General features: G+C 30.9%; 11 protein-coding genes and 3 non-coding genes across 14 annotated transcripts, besides 2 other annotated features; 6 read left to right on the forward strand and 8 right to left on the reverse strand.

Moving 5' to 3' along the window:
- Nucleotides 1-74: 74 nt before the first annotated feature.
- On the reverse strand, nucleotides 75-1,080 carry TVAGG3_0358790 (cysteine-type peptidase protein; the record flags this gene model as incomplete). Its single annotated transcript, XM_001323214.2, has 1 exon — nucleotides 97-1,044. One exon carries the CDS (start codon nucleotides 1,042-1,044, stop codon nucleotides 97-99), a length of 948 nt encoding a protein of 315 aa, XP_001323249.1.
- A 1,129-nt stretch (nucleotides 1,081-2,209) lies between these two features.
- On the forward strand, nucleotides 2,210-3,908 carry TVAGG3_0358800 (proteasome regulatory particle assembly; the record flags this gene model as incomplete). The annotated part of the gene is made up of 1 exon (XM_001323213.1): nucleotides 2,210-3,517. The coding sequence occupies one exon, from the start codon at nucleotides 2,210-2,212 to the stop codon at nucleotides 3,515-3,517; it is 1,308 nt and encodes a 435-aa protein (XP_001323248.1).
- Nucleotides 3,909-3,993: 85 nt separating this feature from the next.
- TVAGG3_0358810 (protein of unknown function (DUF3447)) lies at nucleotides 3,994-4,776 on the forward strand (the record flags this gene model as incomplete). Its single annotated transcript, XM_001323212.1, has 1 exon — nucleotides 3,994-4,776. One exon carries the CDS (start codon nucleotides 3,994-3,996, stop codon nucleotides 4,774-4,776), a length of 783 nt encoding a protein of 260 aa, XP_001323247.1.
- On the forward strand, nucleotides 4,777-5,205 carry TVAGG3_0358820 (proteasome regulatory particle assembly; the record flags this gene model as incomplete). The annotated part of the gene is made up of 1 exon (XM_001323211.1): nucleotides 4,777-5,205. The coding sequence occupies one exon, from the start codon at nucleotides 4,777-4,779 to the stop codon at nucleotides 5,203-5,205; it is 429 nt and encodes a 142-aa protein (XP_001323246.1).
- Nucleotides 5,206-5,916: 711 nt separating this feature from the next.
- On the reverse strand, nucleotides 5,917-7,216 carry TVAGG3_0358830 (metalloexopeptidase protein; the record flags this gene model as incomplete). The annotated part of the gene is made up of 1 exon (XM_001323210.1): nucleotides 5,956-7,197. One exon carries the CDS (start codon nucleotides 7,195-7,197, stop codon nucleotides 5,956-5,958), a length of 1,242 nt encoding a protein of 413 aa, XP_001323245.1.
- Nucleotides 7,217-8,151: 935 nt separating this feature from the next.
- On the reverse strand, nucleotides 8,152-8,550 carry TVAGG3_0358840 (ankyrin repeat protein family; the record flags this gene model as incomplete). Its single annotated transcript, XM_001323209.1, has 1 exon — nucleotides 8,152-8,550. The coding sequence occupies one exon, from the start codon at nucleotides 8,548-8,550 to the stop codon at nucleotides 8,152-8,154; it is 399 nt and encodes a 132-aa protein (XP_001323244.1).
- Nucleotides 8,551-9,203: 653 nt separating this feature from the next.
- Nucleotides 9,204-9,241: a mobile genetic element.
- A 408-nt stretch (nucleotides 9,242-9,649) lies between these two features.
- Nucleotides 9,650-9,686: a mobile genetic element.
- Nucleotides 9,687-10,011: 325 nt separating this feature from the next.
- TVAGG3_0358870 (apolipoprotein family) lies at nucleotides 10,012-10,583 on the reverse strand (the record flags this gene model as incomplete). The annotated part of the gene is made up of 1 exon (XM_001323208.1): nucleotides 10,049-10,438. The coding sequence occupies one exon, from the start codon at nucleotides 10,436-10,438 to the stop codon at nucleotides 10,049-10,051; it is 390 nt and encodes a 129-aa protein (XP_001323243.1).
- Nucleotides 10,584-10,648: 65 nt separating this feature from the next.
- Nucleotides 10,649-14,319, reverse strand: TVAGG3_0358880 (uncharacterized protein; the record flags this gene model as incomplete). Its single annotated transcript, XM_001323207.1, has 1 exon — nucleotides 10,901-14,308. One exon carries the CDS (start codon nucleotides 14,306-14,308, stop codon nucleotides 10,901-10,903), a length of 3,408 nt encoding a protein of 1,135 aa, XP_001323242.1.
- A 960-nt stretch (nucleotides 14,320-15,279) lies between these two features.
- Nucleotides 15,280-15,361, forward strand: TVAGG3_0358890. Its single transcript has one exon. It is a non-coding gene; the product is annotated as a tRNA-Ser (tRNA).
- Nucleotides 15,362-15,568: 207 nt separating this feature from the next.
- TVAGG3_0358900 lies at nucleotides 15,569-15,650 on the reverse strand. The gene has a single exon. It is a non-coding gene; the product is annotated as a tRNA-Ser (tRNA).
- A 1,666-nt stretch (nucleotides 15,651-17,316) lies between these two features.
- TVAGG3_0358910 lies at nucleotides 17,317-17,398 on the reverse strand. Its single transcript has one exon. It is a non-coding gene; the product is annotated as a tRNA-Ser (tRNA).
- Nucleotides 17,399-19,181: 1,783 nt separating this feature from the next.
- Nucleotides 19,182-19,904, forward strand: TVAGG3_0358920 (transcription factor, enhancer of yellow 2 family; the record flags this gene model as incomplete). The annotated part of the gene is made up of 1 exon (XM_001323206.1): nucleotides 19,182-19,904. The coding sequence occupies one exon, from the start codon at nucleotides 19,182-19,184 to the stop codon at nucleotides 19,902-19,904; it is 723 nt and encodes a 240-aa protein (XP_001323241.1).
- Nucleotides 19,905-20,484: 580 nt separating this feature from the next.
- On the forward strand, nucleotides 20,485-21,141 carry TVAGG3_0358930 (GTPase protein; the record flags this gene model as incomplete). The annotated part of the gene is made up of 1 exon (XM_001323205.1): nucleotides 20,491-21,066. The coding sequence occupies one exon, from the start codon at nucleotides 20,491-20,493 to the stop codon at nucleotides 21,064-21,066; it is 576 nt and encodes a 191-aa protein (XP_001323240.1).
- A 201-nt stretch (nucleotides 21,142-21,342) lies between these two features.
- TVAGG3_0358940 (uncharacterized protein) lies at nucleotides 21,343-22,011 on the reverse strand (the record flags this gene model as incomplete). Its single annotated transcript, XM_001323204.1, has 1 exon — nucleotides 21,343-22,011. The coding sequence occupies one exon, from the start codon at nucleotides 22,009-22,011 to the stop codon at nucleotides 21,343-21,345; it is 669 nt and encodes a 222-aa protein (XP_001323239.1).
- Nucleotides 22,012-22,128: the final 117 nt, after the last annotated feature.

Here is a 22,128-nt window from a genome sequence, read left to right on the forward strand (position 1 = left end):
AGAAATCAAAACAACCAAGTATAGAGAATATGTTAATTGCTGAGATATGAAAAAAAAAGTTAAAAAAAAAGAAATTTCGCAATCAATTAAATACGTTTAAACCTGTGGGACGAAAGCCATTGTAGCAACGCCGCACTTGTTGTTTTTATTGCGGACCATGCGGATGTAGCCGGACTCACCCCAAGATGTCCCCCATGAGTTACGAACAAGCCAGTAGTCCTTCTTGTCTGTGCCGTAGCCGATAAGGCCGACAGCGTGGTCAAGGTTGGAGGATGAGCAGAACCATGGATCATAGATGCCGGAGTGGTAGAGCTGGAATGTGAAGTGGGAAGCATCGATAGCGATAGCGATTGGGCCATATGTAGCGGAAGCAACCTTAAGAGCGTTCTCATCGCCCTGTGTAACCTGGAAATCGCCTGTAACCTTAGCATAGCCCTTTGAAACATCGAACTTGCATGTTCCGTCCTTAGCTGTGTATGGGTAGTCAACTTCAAGGTTGAAGAGACCCTGCTGGTTAGCGATAACATATTGGTAAGCCTCGTGCATTAAACCACCATTGCAGCCAGAGCATGATGTAACGCAGTCAACGAGGTTCTGCTCGGAGAGGGAGTAAAGGTTGCCGTGGTTCTTGGCGTAGACACCTTCCTGAGCCTGGATTGTGGAGAAAGCCCAGCAAGAGCCGCAGTTGCCCTGGTTCTTGATTGGGTTGACAAGTCCGGACTGGCGCCAGTCAACTGTGTCTGGAACATCGTCCTTAAGGTTCATAGCCTTGACTGTTTGGCCCTTGGAAACACCCTTGAAACCAAGGAGTGCCTTGTACTCAGCTTGTGTGAGGTGGGCAAGATGGTTCATTGAGAGCTGGAATTCGCCCTTGGCATTGTGCTGCTGGACGAAGCGCTTGTTGTTGATCCAGATACCAAGACGTGCGTGGTATTCATCGCCTGTGAAAAGCTGGTTTGTCTCGCGCATCCATGAGATGAAAGCCTTCTCCTCATGAGCCTGGAGGCGAGAATTAATGCCGGAAGCAAGTTGAAATCCTAACATCAAGAATTCTATCACCTTTAATTCAATTGATAAGCGAGCTGAATTTTTCAGGGTGGCAGTTGGAAAAAGTTCAGAAAAAAGGTTTATAAAGATTTCAGATTTTGGTTATTATAAAATGATTTATGTTTTAAAATATGGCCAAATATCAATCAAAAAAATTGAGAGGAATTTTAATCAAAAACTGACAACAAATCATCTAATATTGGTTATTTAGAAGTTATTATCGATAATGAATCTAAATTCGTTCTTGATCGTTGTCAAGTGTTAGTTTTTGGATTTTCATTGCACATTTTCATTATTTCTTAACCAGACTTTTCAATCAAACTTCTAATGCATTACATTGATCTAATGGCTCATTGGTGTACCAGTATACTTTAAAAGACTCATAATATGTTCATGTAGTTTCAAATTAATTTTAAAAATTCTAAGATTTTAGATTTTAATCTCTAGCAAGTTCTTTGTCATCACATGCTTAATTAGTATTTAACTTTTGGGCTCTTAGATATCAATATAAATTACAAAATTTCGAATTTAATACTTAAATCAATATCTATGATCACATCGATATCAAATTACTAAATAAAACTATTAAATTTTCAAATATATTACAATCTTTTGTTATAGATTAGACCTATTCTTCATTTATGAACCAAACTTCAGCTCCAATTTTGTCAAGTATCATACTGATCTAATGTATTACCGAAGCGCATTCATTTCACAACAAATTCTTAATAAATACTTTGCTTTCAATATTTCATTTGAAAAATCTCTAAAATCTCAAATTTTTCTCTAAATTACTTCGATTTGGCTAAAAGTCTATCTTATATTTTACATAATAATCTTTAAAATATAATATTAATCACTCACAAATAAATTTATTTGATTAAACTCATTTCCTATAATCATAATATATTTATTTTGTCGAAGTTGGCTAGGCTTGCCGGAAGGGCAAGCCTAGCCAACTGAGTCTCCAAATTATATTATATCAAATTTGATTTTTTACCTAAAGAATTGTAGCAGGTTTATACATTCACCCTACCGATTATTACACTTTATTTAAATCCTTCTTCTTCAGTGAATGAGATGAATTTTTCTATGTAATTAAACTTAAATGATCTCTATTGTGTATAATTTAAGCGTGTCATTTACCATTTTAAAAAAATTAATGTCCGAAAAAGACATTGATCCTAACAAATACAGTGAATTCCGAAGTGCATATAACTACTACATCGATTCATATAATACGTTGTATCGGTTAAAAACAGAAAATGAAGAAGAATTAAACAGGATTTACAAAATAATTAAAACAGAGTTGATTGATTCAAATAAACATTCTCCACAAAGGATTCTACAAAATATTTTGGATATCATTCCGTATAACAGCCGCTATACAAAGTCATACCTGAAACTTGCAGAACGTTTATATGATGAATATCATATAACAGAGGTCAACGATATTAAAGACATTTCTAACCACAATTTTTATAAAGAATATGAAATTCAATTAAACAAATATTCTGATTTCGATAAATTTGTATCAGAAAATACAATTTATGGAGCAATTATGTTTAATGACATAGAAAAATTCATCCCATTCACTGAAAGAGAAGGATTTAATAAAAATCAAGAACTTAAAAGCAAATTATATCCAGACTCTGACAAAGGTTATTCATTACTTGAATTATGTTGTTATCATGGATCTGTTGATTGTTTCAAGTTATTAAGAACGAAATTCAACTCAGAAATTACTCAAACATGTCTCAATTTATCATTTTTAGGAGGAAATCCAGAGATCATGAGTGAATGTTTGAAATATCAGAAACCACGTGATGAATGCATGAAGTATGCAATTATTTCACACAACATTGACTTTGTTACATTCTTAATGTATGAATACAATATAAAGATCGATGTAGAATATTGTGGATTATATAAAAATCTTGAATCATTTTTAGTTTATTTCGATAAAACTAATGATATTAACAAATGCTTTATTTATTCAGCAATGTTCGATGTTACATCCCTTTGTGAATACTTCCTTTCCCGCGGTGCAAATATGAATTTCAAAAATGAAGACAGGAAAACCGTTCTTCATTATGCGGCTCAATTTTGTAGAAAAGAAATAATGGAACTTTTTATTCCTCACGGTGCATATATCAATGAAAAAGATAAATATGGAAAAACAGCATTGTATTACGCATTAAGAAGTAGTAATAAAGAAATAGTCGCATTTCTTCTTTCATACGGCGCAACTATATTTCCAAAAAGGCGTAATGGGAAAAAAGCTCTTCATCTTGCAGTCAAATATAGCAGTAAAGAAATTGTCGAGCTTTTTCTTCATTTTGGTGCAAATATCAGTGAAGAAGATTTATTTAAAAAACCGCTCTCCATTATGCAGCAATATATAATAGAAAAGAAACAGCCGAACTTCTTATTTCACATGGTGCAAATATCAATGAAAAATCTTACTTAGAAAAAACCGCTCTCCATTACGCAGCAGAAAAAAATAGAAAAGAAATAGCCGAACTTCTTATTTCACATGGTGCAAATATCAATGAAAAAGATAATGATGGAAAAACCGCTCTTCATATTGCAGTAGAAAATAATAATAAAGAAATAGCCGAACTTCTTATTTCACATGGTGCAAATATCAATGAAAAAGATAATGATGGGAAAACCGCTCTTCATTATGCAATAGAATCTAATAGTAAAGAAATATTCGAACTTCTTATTTCACATGGTGCAAATATCAATGAAAAAGATAATGATGGGAAAACCCCTCTATCTTATTCATTAGCTAATGGTAAAATATATGATTTCCTTCATTCACATGGTGGGCATTTTTAGCTAAAGTAATAAAATATAATTATTATCATTCTCAATATTTTTATTTTACAAAGTTTACATTAGTAAAGTGTCAAATTTTTAACTAACGGCTAAAATTTTTTAATGTCTAATCAAGACATTCACCCAAACAACTACAGTGAACTGAGTAGTATCTTCAAAGACTACATAAATTTATATAATACATTGTATCAACTGAAAACGGAAAATGAAGAAGAATTAAACTCGATTTACAAAATGATCAAAACCAAATTTATTGATTCAATGAAATATCGCACTAAAACTATTATAAAAGACATTTCAAATATCATCCAATATAATAATCGCTATGCAAAGTCATATTTATCTCTTATTAAACACATATCTGATGATTATCATGTCAAAGAGGTCAGCAATATCAGACGTATTTTAAACTCCCTGTTTTATAAAGAATATGCAATTAAATTAGACAATTCTTATGATATGGAAGAATTGTGCTCAGAAAACCTTGAAATTCATACAGAAAATACAATTTACAGAGCGATTATGAAAAATAACTTAGAAAGATTCATCCAATTCACAGAATTAGATGGATTTGATAAAAATCAAACACTTAAAAGTGAAATATATCCATATTATCATAAAGGATATTCATTACTTGAAATATGTTGTTATCATGGATCTGTTGATTGTTTTAAGTTATTAAGAACGAAATTCAACTCAGAAATTACTCAAAAATGCCTAGAATTTTCATTTTTAGGAGGAAATCCAGAGATCATCAGTGAATGCTTGAAATATCTAACACCAAAAGAATATTACATGAAATGTGCAATTATTTCACACAACATTGATTTTGTTACATTCTTAATGAATGAATACAACATAGAGATCGATTTAAATTATTGCTGAATGTATAATAATCTTGATGCATTATTAGTTTATTTCGATCAAACAAATGATGTTAACAGGTGCTTTATTTATTCAACAATGATTGATATTCCATCTATTTACGAATACTTCCTTTCACATGGTGCAAATATCGATGAAAAAAATGAAAATGGGTACGCAGCTCTTCATATTGCATCACGTGATAATAATAAAGAAACAGTCGAATTCCTTCTTTCACATGGTGCAAATATTGATGAAAAAGATGAATGTGGACACACAGTTCTTCATCATGCAGCAACAAATAATTCTAAAGAAACAACTGAAGTTCTTCTTTCACATGGTGCAAATATCGATGAAAAGGATGAAAGTGGATTCAAAGCTCTTCATAATGCAACAACAAATAATTCTAAAGAAACAGTCGAAATTCTTCTTTCATATGGTGCAAAATAATACACCCTCGACTTTTTGATGGAAATCATACAATTAATTATATGAGTCCATCTCAAAAAGTCGATTTTTACCACGTCCATCTTCTGAAAGAAACAGTAGAACTCTCAATAATAGAGAATGGAATTTTAAGCCTCCCGTTTTCTTAGTTGATTTAATTTTATCTGATTCAAAGCAGATATGCAATTCAGCGGCTGTTTTAATAGTTAGATTAGTTGAATATGCAGAAAGGATCGTTCCATTCCTTTTAAAAGCAAAACTTCTTGAAAATACTTGCGAAATAATTTTTAATAACAAGACCTCTCAAAAAGTAGACTGGATTCATATACTTTTATCACTTGTACTTGGTTGCTGAATTTACTTGATAACATTGTGAGATGAATGCACCAAATCACTATTTCTTAAGGGTCCACGGTCCGGCCACGCGAAGGCTATCGTTAATGTTCAAAATTTATATGGAAAGGCCCATATCTATTTATAGATTCTGATTTGATATCATATTTGTATACTATTTTTAATATAATTTTTGGATTTTGTTAGCCAAGAAGCTCCAAAAAATCGATTCAAGTTAAAGACGATAACGATAATGTACCGTGGACCCTTAAAAATGCCGAATTTTTTAAAAAGAAATAATGGGTTCAATAGATTTGTTCATTTATTTACCCGAATCTTCACAAAAATTGAATGCATTTCAATAGTCAAAAGGAATAAAAATTGGAAATCAATGAAAGAGAATTTTTTATAAAAAAATTTTTAAAACATTTTATTAACTGGGCAGCTGAGTACCTCCTTGTGATCTTCTAAGAGGCAGAATGTGTGTTCATGCTGTGAAACATAAGATCCAACAACATCAGAAAGCGGTGGATATGGATCAACAACCTTTTCTTTGACGAGTTCATTAAGAGTCAATGTGTAACTTCTGTCTCCGGCTCTTTCGATGAATCTCTGGCAGAAAGCCATTGTCTTGTAGTTGTCCTGTAACAATGTAAGGAGCTTCTGAGCAGAGCCATTCTTTGGTTTCGGTGGTTTCTTGTTTGTCATGAAGTGGCTTGTGACGCCATCATCGAAAACGATGCCATTTCCTGTTGTTGCGAATGTTTCGCATGCGAAAACTTCGCCAGGAAGCATTTTATCTGTAGATCCGCTGTTCTTGCAGATTGGGATGGACTTTCCGCAGTGGATGACGTACTGGCCGAGTTGGTGACCTGTAAGATTGTAGACTGGCTTGAGAGGAATTGTCTTTCCGTTGAGTTCTAATGAATATGATGTAATAACTTCTTCAATAGCGTCAGCGATCTCGGAAATACGGGCTTCTGGGCCGGCCATCTTGACGGCTGTCTCTGTGGCCTTCTTTGATGCTTCAATAAGTGAATCAAATCTTGGATCGAAGCAAACTGTGAAAGCGCTATCGATAATGTATCCATTGATGGCTACACCGTAATCAATCTTCATGACATCATCCTTCTGAAGAACTCTTGTGTCTCCTGGGAGTGGAGAATAGTGTGCAGCGCAGTTGTTGATGGAGCAGCCGCATGGGAAGGCCAAACCACGGACTGGTGGTTCGAAGTTAACCATTCTACGTACACCTTCTTCGATTCTAGCGCACATATCGTTCAAATTGACACCTGGAGCGATGATTCCGCTGTTAAGAGCCCATTCACTGACGGAATTGTGGACAATACCACCCTCACGGAAGTATGGAAGTGTTTCCTTGAGCTCAGTAAGTCTTTCTTCGGCAGCATGATCTATTTGTATCTTTGCGAGCATTTCATCTGGGTATTTAATAGTATATCTCTCTTCGAATGGCTTATCCTTGTGAGTATTCATTGGTGGTTCGGGTAAATCTTTGAAGACTTCATCTGGAATCTGTGATTCTTTGATCTTTTCTTCGATTTTTGCCTTGTTAGCTGCTGCAGCGGCCATGAGGAAAGCCATTTGTTCATCATCGTCTTCCATTTGTGGCTTTTGGCCCTTCTTACCTCCTTTCTTAGACATAAGATTAAAATGAAAAGCGATCAACTGTTTGTAAACCTTTGAATTCGGAGATCAATTTGAAGAGGTCCTGTAATGTCTCAAATTTTTAAAAGTTTACAAATAAGGACGATAGAAATTGATGAATACTTGGTTTTGGTTGTTCACAACTTCAAAGAAGCATAGATTTGTAAATAAAAACAGCATTTATTATTATTGTCACTTTTTAAGAATATAAAAAAAGAAAGAAAATGTTTATTTGCTGTTAATTCATCTTGAAACAAGAATTAAGAGCTCACAATTAGAGACTAATCACTACATAAAATGCTAATATGTATATATAGAGCCCAAAATACTATTTCCTTGGGCTATTTCAAGATTCTGCTAATTCTATATTTGTAAAATACAATTTAAAATTTGTGGTTGCATAACATTATGTCATATTACTCACGTAAAAAATTATTACAGCTTTAAATCCTTTGAAGCCATAATGTTATTTAAGCTTTATACATAGGTATTTCTTTTGACTTATTCACATTATAAAAATATTTCATTGTAGGTATAAGGAATATCAATGAATGTGTAAAATTCAATATAAGAAAATCTATGATGCTTTCATCATTCATATTTTTGAAATATATTGCAGTGGAAAACAGTAGCTCTGAGTGATAAAGTTGTTGAATCAAAAAAACGAATTTTTTTTATTGTAAAAATTGAATTTTCACAAAACAAAACTTTTCCATCTCAAGTATTATTAGTAACAGTGTAAAGATGTGTCAAATATTCTATCTATTACAGCAATAGCTCCTTTTCATGCTAATGCTTGAAAATTTTTTATGATTTATTATCTATAGATGGGAGTATAATTTTTATAAATAATATTGATGGAAATGTTTATTCAAATATTTGAAAGAAACACATGTTGAAAATTTCAAATAATTCTTTTATTTTAAGAGATCAATTGGAGTATAAGTAATTTCACATATCATTGATATCCTGATATTTCAATAATGCTTCTGGTTTCAAGCTCATTCCGCCTCCAAGAGATTCCAGATATTCTCTTACTTGACCTTCTGAAACCATTTCTGGAGTCCATCCCTTATTATTTTCAATAAAATAATCAGCTCCAGCTGAGACAAGATATTTAACAACTTCAAGATGACCATTATTTGCTGCCCAAATGAGTGGAGTATTTCCATCTTCATCCTTTGCATCTTTATTAGCTCCAACTGAGATAAGATATTGAACAACTTCAAGATGATCTTCTCTTGATGCTAAAAAGAGTGGAGTAAAGTCATCATTACTCCTTGTTTCCTTATCACACATGCATATGATGAGTGATTTAACAAGTTTGAGATTTCCGTTTTGACTTGCCATATGAAAAACATTCTTTCCATACTGTCCCTTCGTTTCCCAAAGTCCTTCTTCACATGCTTGTGAAATAATTAGTTGATTCCCTTTCGAAGAAAGTTCTTCAAAGAACTTATAAACACTATCAAAATCACTAGATTTCTTAAGTTCTGAGATTTTAGTTAAATACTTTCCAAAAGGATTTTGATTTTCAGTCGTTTGATTTTGAAGCTTTTGGATTTTTCAGTAAAATCACGTATTTGTTTATCTGTATTATTTAAAATATCAATGATACCATCAAATATATTAAATTTCATGTATCGTTTGACAGAATTAAGAATTGAAACTGCTTCTCCAGCGTTTTGGACAGTAACTTTTGCTTTTCGTGTACAGAAATATAATTGCTTGGCATCGAGAGTGGTAGTTGATTGTTTGAGAAGAGAAATGTACTGTTGTGTTGTCAATTTTGAATGTTTCATGATTGTTTTGATATCTTCGATCTCAAATGTATCGAAGAAATTTTCATTATTAATATAATCGCTGATATGAGCAGCAATATATTCGAAATTCAGATTCATTTCCTGATTTGATTTTTACGACTACACAACTTTACAAAAATTCTGAAAAAAATTTCGGATAAATCCATTGGCCAGTTTCATGGAAGTGGCTTTATTAAGTTGTGTTGTAAACAGAAATTCATCAAAAGTGACACCTCAGAAAAGCTAAAATATTGAATTTTTGGAACTTTTGATAGAGCACGTTTTTAAATATTAATTAAAGTAAATGTATATTTTGTAAAGATTCTTTTTAATAAAAAAATAAAATTTTGAAGAAGAACACAAAATCTTCTGAAAAATAATATCACATAAACTCATATTATTTTCTAATATATAACTATTTTATATAAAAATCAAATTCAATGATCTTAAAAGCGAAGGATAAACCTCAAAATTTACGAATATAATGAGTGGGAATATTATTTTTCAGAAGATTTCATTCTATATGCCTATGAAAAGTACTCTCAAAACTAACTTTTTCCTAATTATAATTAAATCTAGAATATTGTATTATGCTTAGTATTATTTCATTTTTCTCATTCAATTTAGAATTTACAAATCTCAAAAAATTGAGAGCTGTCACTTTTGATGAATTTCTGTTTATTACAGTTGAAATCTGCAAATTCCTCACTACAATATATCAAGATTGAAATTTCAAAAATATGAAAAATCTACAAAACTTCCAATGGTTCCTACTACATTTTACTAATTTGTTTTATTTGCAAATATATCAAACTCAAAATAGCCATGAATTAAATCTTAATGATGAAATTAATTTTTAGATGAATTACTTTAAATCACACCTTAACTTAGTATATAAGAATAGAAATTTCACTCCAAATTTACTGTTCATCGAATATTATGTTGTTGAATATAACGAGGTATGATTAGCTTTGGGAAAAGCAATCCCGAAGTTAAAAAAAAACTTACCTTAGTAATTTAAATATGTTTACGATAAATAAGAACATTTATTCATCTTTCAAGAGATCCTTGAAAGCCTTTTTAGCCTTCTTGCCGAGCTTCTTTCCGAATCTCTTGAGTTCCTTCTTAGCCTTGTGCTTGATTTCCTTTGAGTCTTTCTTGAGCTTTTCTGCAAACTCATCAATCTTCTCGTTAACCTTTTCATCGAATTCCTCCATGATCTTAGTTGTGTTAAGGCCGGAATCGGAGAGATCAACCTTGTCAGAAACCAACTTGGAAATAGCCTTGATATAAGGATCAACTTTCTTCTTTAAATCTTCCTTAACATCCTTGTCCTTATTGAAGAATTTTGGTTGTTCTTCCTGTTTCTGGGCTGGAGCTGGAGCTGCAGCCTGAGCTTCTTGAGAAAGTGCAACTGCAAGAAGAAGGGTAAACATTTGACTGTGGTAAACTTTTGAATAGAAAATAATCGTTAAATTTTAAGATTTTGTTATCGTTACAATCCGAAACAATAATCTTGAATATGAAAACATCATGATAATCAAAAAGAAATTGCGAAATGAATAAACTTGGAGAAATTCCAATTCAGCATTCAGCAATTATCCTCACAGGTCATAGAAATAGATATGTTGTCTTAGGTGTTCACTCTTTGGTTTCACTCATACCAATAGAATATATCATTTTGACCATATCTTTGGGAAATGAATCCACAAAAACTATAAAAGCTTCATTAATAGATGCTCCAAATTCCAAATTTCAGAGATTTTATATTTTGGCTCTTCTATTGCTCAAAATTATTGTTTTTTAAATCAATCATTCAATATTATGCTGAACATATTAAAATTTTTGGTCTATGAAAAAAGATAATGATATAATTAACATGAAAAAACATAATATCTTTATTTTTTAATAAACATGGTGATTACTTGGTTAGATCTTTCAGAGTTAATATTCTGAATCTGGTTATAGAACTGTTCTTCGATTTTAAATGGTCCAAACAATATTCCAAACCTCTCTGATAGCCTCTGTCTGAAAATATACAGGTTATGAAGGTATTTTATACTGTAATTCTTTGCCTGGCTGGTTACATCGATGATATCAGAGATGTTGTGTATCCATACGTTGTAATTCGGACCATGGAAGAACTTTTTATGTGTAATTAAAAACAACATTGGGGAAGAAATGGAAAGAGGACAATTTGACCAAAGAAGAATGATATCAATGGCATCATCCGGTCCAATAAATGCTGGAACACCTTTCTTCTTATCAAAGAAAGGCTCATAAACATAAGATAAATCTGATATAAATTTTTCTGGGTTGTCAACAACGGAATTCACTTGCATCTTAAGTATTGTTGCTGCTTTTCCTGGTTCAGATGAGTTTTGGAGGCAAAAACAAAGTAATTCCGCTGCTTTTTGACATTGATCTTCAAATCTTGAAAATTTTGTGACAAAACCACTTGGAATTGCAAAAGAAATTGCATCAATGATCGAATACGTCAATATTGCGAATGAAAAAAGCAAATCCAACAATCTTGATGCTGTTTCTCCTTCACTTTGTATGGCAAAGTTGATTAGTTCTGTTGGAAACGCTGGATTTTGTTGGTATTCACTGCCAAGGATTCTTAAGAAGCTGTTTCCGTTTGAATGTGTGTTTGAGAAGAATCTTGTGTGGAATCTGGTGTTAAATACCAAAAGGAAGTCGCAGAGGGAGTAGAAATATACAGTTGTGACTTCAGGTGTCTTATGGAGACAATAATCTACAATTTTTGTGTAAATAATTAAATATAATTGTTTTTGAATGAAATTATCAATTAAATCTGGATAATTCTCAAGTATTAATGTACAAATAACAATGAAATATAAGGATGGGTTCTGTATTTCCTTATCTATCAACAAATAACTCATAATATTTTGAGATTGTCCAATAATTTGAACATTATTCTTAAGTCTTGAGTATATAGTGATACTAATGTTCTCGTCATGTAAAAGCAGACATAATGTCTTCATATAAGTAGAATCCAAGAATTTGACAAAATCTGACTGTGGAACGATCTTTGCCAAGAAAAGTGATATGAGCAATTGTGTATCTGGATCTTCTATGGTTATTTCGTTGAATAAATTTAAGATATAACCAAACTTAAATTTATCAAAGAATTTCTGATAGAATTCGGCCGATCCTGAGAAAATATCATCTAAGAATAATGTTAACTGGTGTAAAAACACCTTTGGAAGGCTAATGAACGATAAAATTGATTCAATATTTGATGTCAAAAGATCTTCGAAGTGATCAAGGGAATAAAGCTTTCTAAGTAACTCAAAATAGATAATAGTCAATGCTGTTTGTCCCTTTTCGCATAACTCAAACACTCTTTGTATGTTATACAGAGCAATCTTAAAAATTTCCTTTGTTTCCTTCATGTAAGGAAAAAGGTCAAACAAAGAATTCTTAACTATCGTTCTTTTTTGATCGTTCAGCAGATTTACCAAAGCATTGAACCAGTTTTGGTATCTGCGCTCTAGATTATCAGGGAATTTCTCTTTGCAGAGTGCAACAAAACGGTCAGCGAACTCTTGTGCTTTTTCATTTTTCAAATTAAAAATCATTGTTTCGACGTAATCGATGTCCTTCAAATTCCCTTTAAGTAGCATATCATAATATTGCTTTGCGAAGTCCATTTTGTCAGAATTCCGTTTGATATCATCTTTCGAACTTTCAAACGTACTTTTCGTTGGAGCTGGGTAGAATTTGACCTCATGTTTGGTATATTTCTTAATAGTGGTCATCAATTCTGAAAATTTTGAGAACTTGTAGAGAATTTCTAATTTTGCTTTGCAAATTCTATCGGCGCACCTTGAAATTGAGTGGCAATTGTCACTATTTATGAGCTTTAATACTAAATCAATGACTGTATCGCTAATCGGGAAAGTTTTCAATTCCGAAAATAAAATTTTGTTTCCGAAAAACTCCAAAACAGTCTGTTTCGCATTCTCTATGAATTGGTCTTGCACATCGTCGAGGATTTTGTCCAATGTGATGACGAACAATTCGACAAAGTGCTCTGTTGGCGGACGATAAGCGTCAGATTTATTAGCGGGGTCAGGAATAAATTTATACATATACGTCAGCATCATATTCAACAGGAATTTCGGATTTTCTGTCAAAAAGCTGATATATGGCAAAAGAAGAGAAAGAAAAGTTGCATCCTTAATCATGCATTGCTCCATGTTGATAAAGCAATAGTCGATTGCTGGGGCTATTATTTGTAAATTACTTATCTCTGTCAAGATATTAATAATTTTTGGTCGGTCATCTGACGTTTCGTACAAAAAGAAGTCAAGAAATGAACCGTATTGGCATAAGTTTGATGGTCTTGCTGCCTTTATGATGTTTAAAAGATGATAAACTATATTTTCATTTTCTCTTTTTTGGTAAATCAGATCTGCAAGCTCTCTAGCGTTATCTTCGATAAGGATTCTTGCTGTTGTATTCGGATCTGATAGTAATATAACTCTTTCTGCAACTAAAATAGCTAATAATATATCATCATTGTTTTTTGAAAATTTTGCTCTAAGAGCAAGCCTTACCATGTATGAATCCCACAACCTCTTTGATAGTTCCATGATATCATCAGGTCTATGTTGTAATTGCAAGCCGAGAAAGTTCAATCTGTAAAGAATTAATGCTTTGTTTGTTTCTGGGAAGAGATCGTTGTATGATTTGCATGCACTCATGGCTTTAATTTCATCTTCAACTGTTGGTAATTTGTTTAATATATGATAGGCGTTTTCATTTCCTTGTTTCATGAAAGCATATAATTTATTTAGTTTGTCTTTGTCTAAATAAAGTGAATTTGCAATATTCGGAAGTTCAGTTATTGGCTTGATATATGGAGGAGATATTTGATTGATTTTATAATCTATTTGAGGAAATAAAGAAACATTCTTATTTAAATCAATGTCTTTTCCGGCTAATGATAATGCGATTTGCATTGGATTACATTTGGAAACAGTAGCAATGAAATCTAATACGTTGAAAAGAGTGGCCGTCGAAGGAAATTTGATTTGGTTGTAGTTTTGAATCGTTGTTGAAACAGAAAACTCGTCGAACAGGCAGCAATTTTTAACTCCATTCCAAAATATTCCGTCTTCAAGCCTTTCGATAAGTAATTTAAGTTTGAAAATATTTTTGTCATCAAGTTTTTTGAAGCAGTCATTAATAAATCCATTGAGCGGAGTTAGGTCACTTTTGTAGTACGAATCAACGCATTCTTGAATTCTCCTATTAATCATAAAAACATCAGACATCTTAAAAATTTTTACAAAATTGAATAATGATTATCTGAAAAGTTAAAAAATTAGATGATATGTGACTCTAAGAATGGTATGATAATAAGCGATCTTTGCCACTCTCAAATTTTAGCAACCTCAAAAAGTTTGAAGTGAATTAAAATATGATGTATGATACAATTTCTATCAGAAATTTCGGCATGTAAAAAATGGTTCAAAAAAAAATAAACGTAAAATTCGAGAAATGTTGTCTATTAGAGATATCCTAAAAAGATTCACATTTTAGCATTTTAAATTTTGAATACAAAATTTGTGAACTTTTAATTTTGGAAGTGATAAATAGTTTTGTAATTGGTGGTTATGAATTTATATCTAATAGTTTTTCAAAACTTTCAGAACATTTTTATAAGGTTTCTTTCACATCTATAATTAACACCTATGAAAGATTTATGTACCATTTTTTCATAACTTTTATCGGAAATGTATATTTTTGAAAGAAAATTTACGATACCATACATGTCATATGAAAAAAAAAATTACTGGTCTTTCCCAGCACTGTTAGTTTAATTTATCATTCACATAGATGTATAGTATCATATATGAAATTCTCATCTCTTAAAAGGCTGATTTTCAAAAACTATACCAGACAAAGTAACTATACGTAAGAATTTAATTAATTAAATGTGTTTTGGATAAAATAGTTCTTCTGTCAATGCTTAAATCCTTTTTTGGGTGGAATACCTTGATGGATTTTATAATGTTTGGGATTTATTACATTGCTAAACTATTTTTCAATTCAAAAAAAAAATTTGACAAATTTATAAATTAAAAAAATTATTGTCTGATTAAATCTATATTCATCACAAATTAAATTAATAAGGAAGATAGAGTTGTATTTATGAAAAAGAATGAGAGATAATATATTTTAAAATTCAATAGAAAAATAAGGAAGTAATTAAGGATTAATACACATTTGAAAGGAATGTCAAGGCACGATGGCCGAGTGGTTAAGGCGTGGGATTAGAGTCCCCATGGGCTTGTCCCGCATCAGTTCAAATCTGGTTCGTGTCGTTTTTTGCTTACTTTGAATTTTTTAATATTTCAATACTTGAATGGTCAATTGTCTTCTCAAAGTTAACAAGTTTATTTTTTCTGAATGAAATTGTTTTTGAGAAAAACATATTGATTTTAAAATGCATAGTTTGCTATAAATTAATGAATGAGAATATGTTTAATTTCAATCAACTAACAAAAAAAATATTGAACAGCTGGCAAAAACGACACGAACCAGATTTGAACTGATGCGGGACAAGCCCATGGGGACTCTAATCCCACGCCTTAACCACTCGGCCATCGTGCCTTGACATTCCTTTCAAATGTGTATTAATCCTTAATTACTTCCTTATTTTTCTATTGAATTTTAAAATATATTATCTCTCATTCTTTTTCATAAATACAACTCTATCTTCCAAATTTCACTGCTATGAATATGAAAGATAAAAAACTTCAAATAGAATAACTTTTTTTTTCGTAATGTTTTCTTTCTTTTATAAAATCTATAATTCAATATTTTCAAATAAGAACTATTCGTATATAGAACATGTAATAACTCAAAAACAAAGCTCAAAGAATGATTCAACCTGATATCACTTGATAACCATTAAAGTTGTCGCCCCAAAAATATATGTTTACAGAGTTCAATATTCGCTTATCAGTTTTATGTTTGATAACAAGCAAAAGCAATACCAACTTGATTTGAACTATTTTTTTCTGAATAGGAAAAGATAAAACATCAAAAGGCAGTGGATGGAGGATATACTTTTGAAAGGATTTATATGTGGAAAGATGTGATGCGCAAAGCATGCTTTGGATAATGTGTAAGGTGATTTGCTTGTTGTGGTATTTTGCGAACCATTGTTTATGATTAGTTGGAGGTTTACTTCTTCTTATCAATAAACTGATTAGTTACTTTATATTCTTTAATGTTTTGATATTGATTTGTGTGTTATTTTGTTCTCTGAAAATACCTCGCTTATTTTGTGTGATTTTTGTATTTTCAGCATTCGATTCATTCTACATAATAATAACATGAAATTTTGTTCGATAATATTCGAGTTTTGTTATTAATGTTTCTACTTGATCCTCATTTTTTAGATTCCATTGTGTGTTGTGTTCATATGCATTGGATTTTAAGACTGTTCCTTCCTGTTTAACATGTTAATAATGTTGTTGAATTAACTCGCTTATTTTGATTAGACTAAATCATTTTTGTCTTATGCATTTTGGTAAATACAAAACAATCCCTAGAAAAAATATAGATTTAGGTGTGCGAATTCTATCTCAAGTGTTGCCAACTTGATAAAAAGCAAAAAAACGACACAAACTAGATTTGAAATATTTATTAAGAAAAAAGAAAAGATAATGAGAGTTGCGGGGAAGGAGATATGCTTGAAAAAGGTCTTTAGGAGGGATAATTTGACGCTACGGCTAGATTAGGACTGTTCTGTGGTGACTTATTTGAGGTTTTCTTGATTAAAATGTTTGCAACCTTTTGTTTGATAAATGTTATGTGTGATGTGTTGTTGCTGTATTTTATATGTCAGTTTTACATCTTCGTATTTCTAACATTTTCCACTGTATGTTGGTTAATGTTTTTGATTATCCGCAGTGAGTAGTGTTTTGTTTCTTCTTCGAAACTTTACTACATTCATTTGTGTTTTAGTGTCAAGAATAATTTGTTTTGATATTGACTGTTACAGTCAACAGTTTTCGTTTTGGTTCCATTGTACTAATTTTCTTAGTTGTTGTCATTTGAAGTTTTCTTCTAAACAAATATCATAAGTTTTCAAATAGCTCAATATGTATGTTTCTTGATACAAAACAAGCAACAGTATTATAATTAAGATTAAAAACTATTTTGTCTTATGTCTTTTGGTAAATGCTAAAACAATCTTTAGGGGAAAAAATATGGACTTTGTTGTTCTCATTCTATGTGAAGCTTCCCAAACAAGATAAAAAGCAAAAAACGACACGAACCAGATTTGAACTGATGCGGGACAAGCCCATGGGGACTCTAATCCCACGCCTTAACCACTCGGCCATCGTGCCTTGACATTTCTTTCAATATATTTGTATTGGATAATACAAAATTGTAAATTTATTTGAGAAATGATAAAAAAAGGAAACTTTTTGACTGGAGAAAACAATGGATTATATTTATGAATTCAATCCGATATAATATATTACTAGCAAAATCTCATATAAGCCTTTTAAATTGTATTTGCGAAATTTCGGTAATACTTGCAAAAGGCTGTTATATCTCTTTACACTTATATTAATTCCATGGATATATAATATTTGAATACCAATTAAATTCTTTTTTAGATATATAATACAATAAATATATGAAAATTATTCGATATTAACTTAATTACATAGTATGTTTATTTATTGCAAAGTAATTTTAATAAAATATGCATTGTCAACTTGTTAATTTTATATTCAATTTGTAAAAAATCAAACAACTGAACGTGAAAACCATAAAATTATAATTTTTGAGACTATTTTCAGATTTTATCAAATAAGTTTTTTGTATACTACTAATGGGATCTATAATTAATTAAGTTTGGATGGAGGATTTTTAATTCATCATTATTTTTCTCAACAGCATGTACAAAAGATGGTAATTTCTATTATAATTATAGCAAATTGAAGTTACACTTATTTAGGTTAATCTAACCAAATTTATTATTACATTTTTCCAGAAATCAAAGGTATCGTTTGAAAATAATAATGTGTTCATAGTGTACATTCGTATTTTCCTTCAATATTTCATCTGATTTCGCGTGGAAAAACAGCAAAAAATTGTCAAAATTTCAGAATTTCAATTCAAATAAATATTTATTTTGTTTCAGGCACTATGTATATTGAGCATCATTTTATAAATTTGTCCACGAGAGAGGGTCAAAGTTGCTATTTGTCACTTTTCCACAAGAATATAATGGGGAAAAAGTTATCATATAGATGATCTCATTCACTGAAGTGAGAGATGCATGTAGTGTAATGGGATAAACAGTGGGATTGCTGCTCTAAGTCCTAGGTTCGAGACACATTGGCTTCATTTTTTTCTTTTTTATTGACGTAAACTATTCAATTTTTGTGTTATCCATTCAAATTTCAGAATTTTTTTTGCAGATTTCACGCTACATTCGAAGTTACCTTTTGTAACAACCACCACCGCCTACGAAAGACGAAAGTGTGTCACGATTTCACCCGGAAATCCGACGGTTGTTTAAGAGTAAGCACTTTTGGCACCTACTCATTTGTCCACTTGAAAAATTGACATTCAAAAAAGTACATGTGAATTATCTACTGACGATATAAATTAATTAGCCGATATCAGTACTGTGATATTTTGCTATAAATTAATGGGAAATTATGATTGGCAACAAAAAATTGATTTTACGCCACGGATTTAAAATGCGAAATTTAAATGATATGATGATATATGAACTAGATTTTTTCTTTGTATTTATATTCAATAATATTTGAAAATCGACATAAATCAATTTCACGAATATAAATATTTCTTTAAAATTATATAAAACTAGCAATATTTGCGCAATCAAGTTTTAAAAATTGAGAATTTCGATATTCATTTGAATTCTCAATATTTCTGAATTCTTAAAGAACATTGTTCTCAAAATTGTATTGTTTTCAAATATCAACCTCTGGGTTTCAGGATAATTGTACAGAAATGATGAGGAGTAATGAAACATGTTCAATATAATTGAATTTAATTATGGGAAAGTCATTAATTCTAACCTCAATACCTGAAAATTAAATAGGCTTATTTCACAAAAGTTTATTTTTTCAATGACCATATTTTCTGATGTCACGAGATGCCTTTGAGAAATACCGTGGTGAAAGGAGACACGATTCATTTGCTAATTCTACCCTTAAACTCATTCATCGCTGTGCAAGCGATAAAAACATGATCTTCAATTTAAGTAAATTATCATCAAGACTTGGCTTTCATCAGCGTCGATTCTATGATGTAATCAATGTTCTTAATACAATTGGATATTGTACCAAGTTAGATTCCTCAAGATTACAGTGGAACGGAGTTTCCAATGTTAAAGACGCAATATCCAAATTAATTATGAATTATCATCTATTAGATAAACATTCTTCTATAGAAAGCATACTTCCGAGTGATGGAACAGTTTCTATTTCAAGAATTACAGAATCATTTTTAATGTTATTTATATACCTTGGATCACAGTCACTTAATATAAAAGAAACAAGTATGCTTCTGGCAATGCATAGTGGAAGATCCAAAACCACCCTTTGTAAATTATATCAAATTGCTCAAATATTAGAAGTTGCAGGTGTCCTTTCAAGAACAGCGCAAATTAGTGAAATCAAAATGAATGATCCATTCTTTATTAAAATCCAAGTTAATGAAGAAGATCAGAAGGACCCCCTTAACTTACCATTTTTACTCAACAGACCTTTTCAAAATTTACCACAGCATCCATTGAATCTAAGAAGAATGGAATTTAGAAAATGTATTTTGAACATCAAATCGGTGGATTCGCCAATTAAGCAGTAAAAATTTATGTATATTAATTGTAAATTTATTAATTGTTTAACTGTTATCTGTTGTTTTTGTTTATTAAATAAATTATAAAAAATGATGTAATTTAGATATATAATTCAATTATTCCCATATGACATCTTCTGAAATGACGAAAAACACCTTCAATAATAATCTATATGAGTTGCATTATAAGTATTTTCAGTATCATAGGTAAATTAGTATCCACAAGAATTATCATACTGTTTTTATTTTTCATTTCCTATATCTTATTGTATGTGAGTCAACAAATATTCAAAATTATCAAGAAGTTTAGATGATATTTTAAAAAAATCATCAATTCTTTCAATGATTATACCAATAGGAACTTTCATATCGGTAATCAAATGTACAAAAACTTCTAATCTTATCCGATCGGATAATAAGAATCTGACATCATTCAATGATCTGAACTCTGAAAATTCATATTCATATTTTTTTCTATTAATTCATTTGGATTTAGCACATCTATCCACATCTGATATTATTTATATGCATATGAATCGAGATAAATCTGAGATGAGGTAAAGTTGTCACATTTATTATTGTCAGTATCAGAAAAATGGAATCTGTCATTGATATTCCCGTATTTAAAGTTGCATTAATAGGCAGGCATTCGTCTGGGAAGACCTCAATAATTACTTCGTATCATCGAGGAGAGTTTTTAGATCGTACAGAACCTACAATTGGCGCAAACTTTGTTTCTCATTTAGTAAACTTCAACGACAAAAAAGCAGAACTTCAACTTTGGGATACTGCAGGTCAAGATAAATATCGTTCAATTTGTCCTTTATTCTATCGAGATGCTTTATGTTGCATAGTTGTTTATGATTGCACAGTACAAGCTAGTTTTGATTCTTTAGATGATTATATAAATGATTACCATGAATATGCAATAAGCCCTGGTCTAATTTATATTGCTGCAAATAAATCTGATTTAGCCGAAAACGATACCCTAATTGAAAATGGAAGAGAGTATGCACTTAAAAATAATTACCCTTTCTTTGTTACTTCAGCAAAAACAAAAGAAGGAATCAAGGAACTCTTTGAAGACATTGCAGAGCAATTGTTTTTAAGGAACGATGAAGTAGAAAGGAAAGAAAGAAGACCAAAGGCTAGTTCGAAGAATTGTTGTTAGAAAATTATTTTTATGTTATCGAATTCATTTTGTATTTTATATTTTAGTAAATAATTTGTCATAGCTACGTTGTGGATTTATTCCCGTAATACTAATACGAAATAATTTCAGTAATCAAGAAATAATTCAAATAATTCAATAAAATTAATGGTATTTTCTTAGCATGATTCGGACATTTCCCTTTAAGCTATGAAAAATGCAAAATACTTGAGAACTATAATGAGAAAACAAACATTTTATTACATACAAAAACATCAATAAAAAAATAAATATTGCTCAAGAGTTTTTTGGCATATTAGCTTCTGTTAGATATTTCTTAAGTTGAGAAACCGCTATTGGATTCATATCTTTGAAATTAATAGTATAATCCATTGAAGCGAGAGATTCCACTTCGCAGTTCTTTTTTAGAACTTCCACTAGCCCTTGTATTTGGTCGTCTGTTTTAAGCTCGAGGATTCCTTTGTATATAAAATCTCTACATTCCTGATTGTAAACCTCGCCTTGAACACGTTCAACGACAGGATCATATGTAGGGAGGGTGTTTCCTTCTTGGCTTGGAAGATTATAAAGCTCTTGTAAACTATCTGGAAGGAGATTCCAATATTCATTAAATTCTCTATCCAAATCATTTAAAATATCTTTTAGTGTGCGTATTTTGTTTTGATTCTGTGATTTTTCTTTAATTCCTTTGGAAAATTGAAGGAAGCCATACGAAATTGGTGAATCACCTATATTATGAGCAATATTCTTGCAAAATAGTATAATGTCATCTGCTAATTTTGAAGTGTCTTTATATTTATTGTTTCGAGCATCTTCTTCGATTTGATTGAAAGTATTTAAGTATATTTTTGGACAGTTCTGGGATTTGATAAAGGATATCAAACATCTTCCAATATCATCATTAAAGAATGCATTGAATTTCTCCAAATCAGACAATTCACTCATAAATGATTGTCACTTTTTGCCTTGCAAATTCTCAAAAAAATTGTAATTTCATTTTGATATTGGCAACAAGGATCCTCAATGTCAGGATGCAATCTAATAAGAAACTTGTGTTTCAGA

This window comes from Trichomonas vaginalis, chromosome V, assembly GCF_026262505.1.
Source record: "Trichomonas vaginalis G3 chromosome V, whole genome shotgun sequence".
NCBI classification, from domain to species: domain Eukaryota; phylum Parabasalia; order Trichomonadida; family Trichomonadidae; genus Trichomonas; species Trichomonas vaginalis.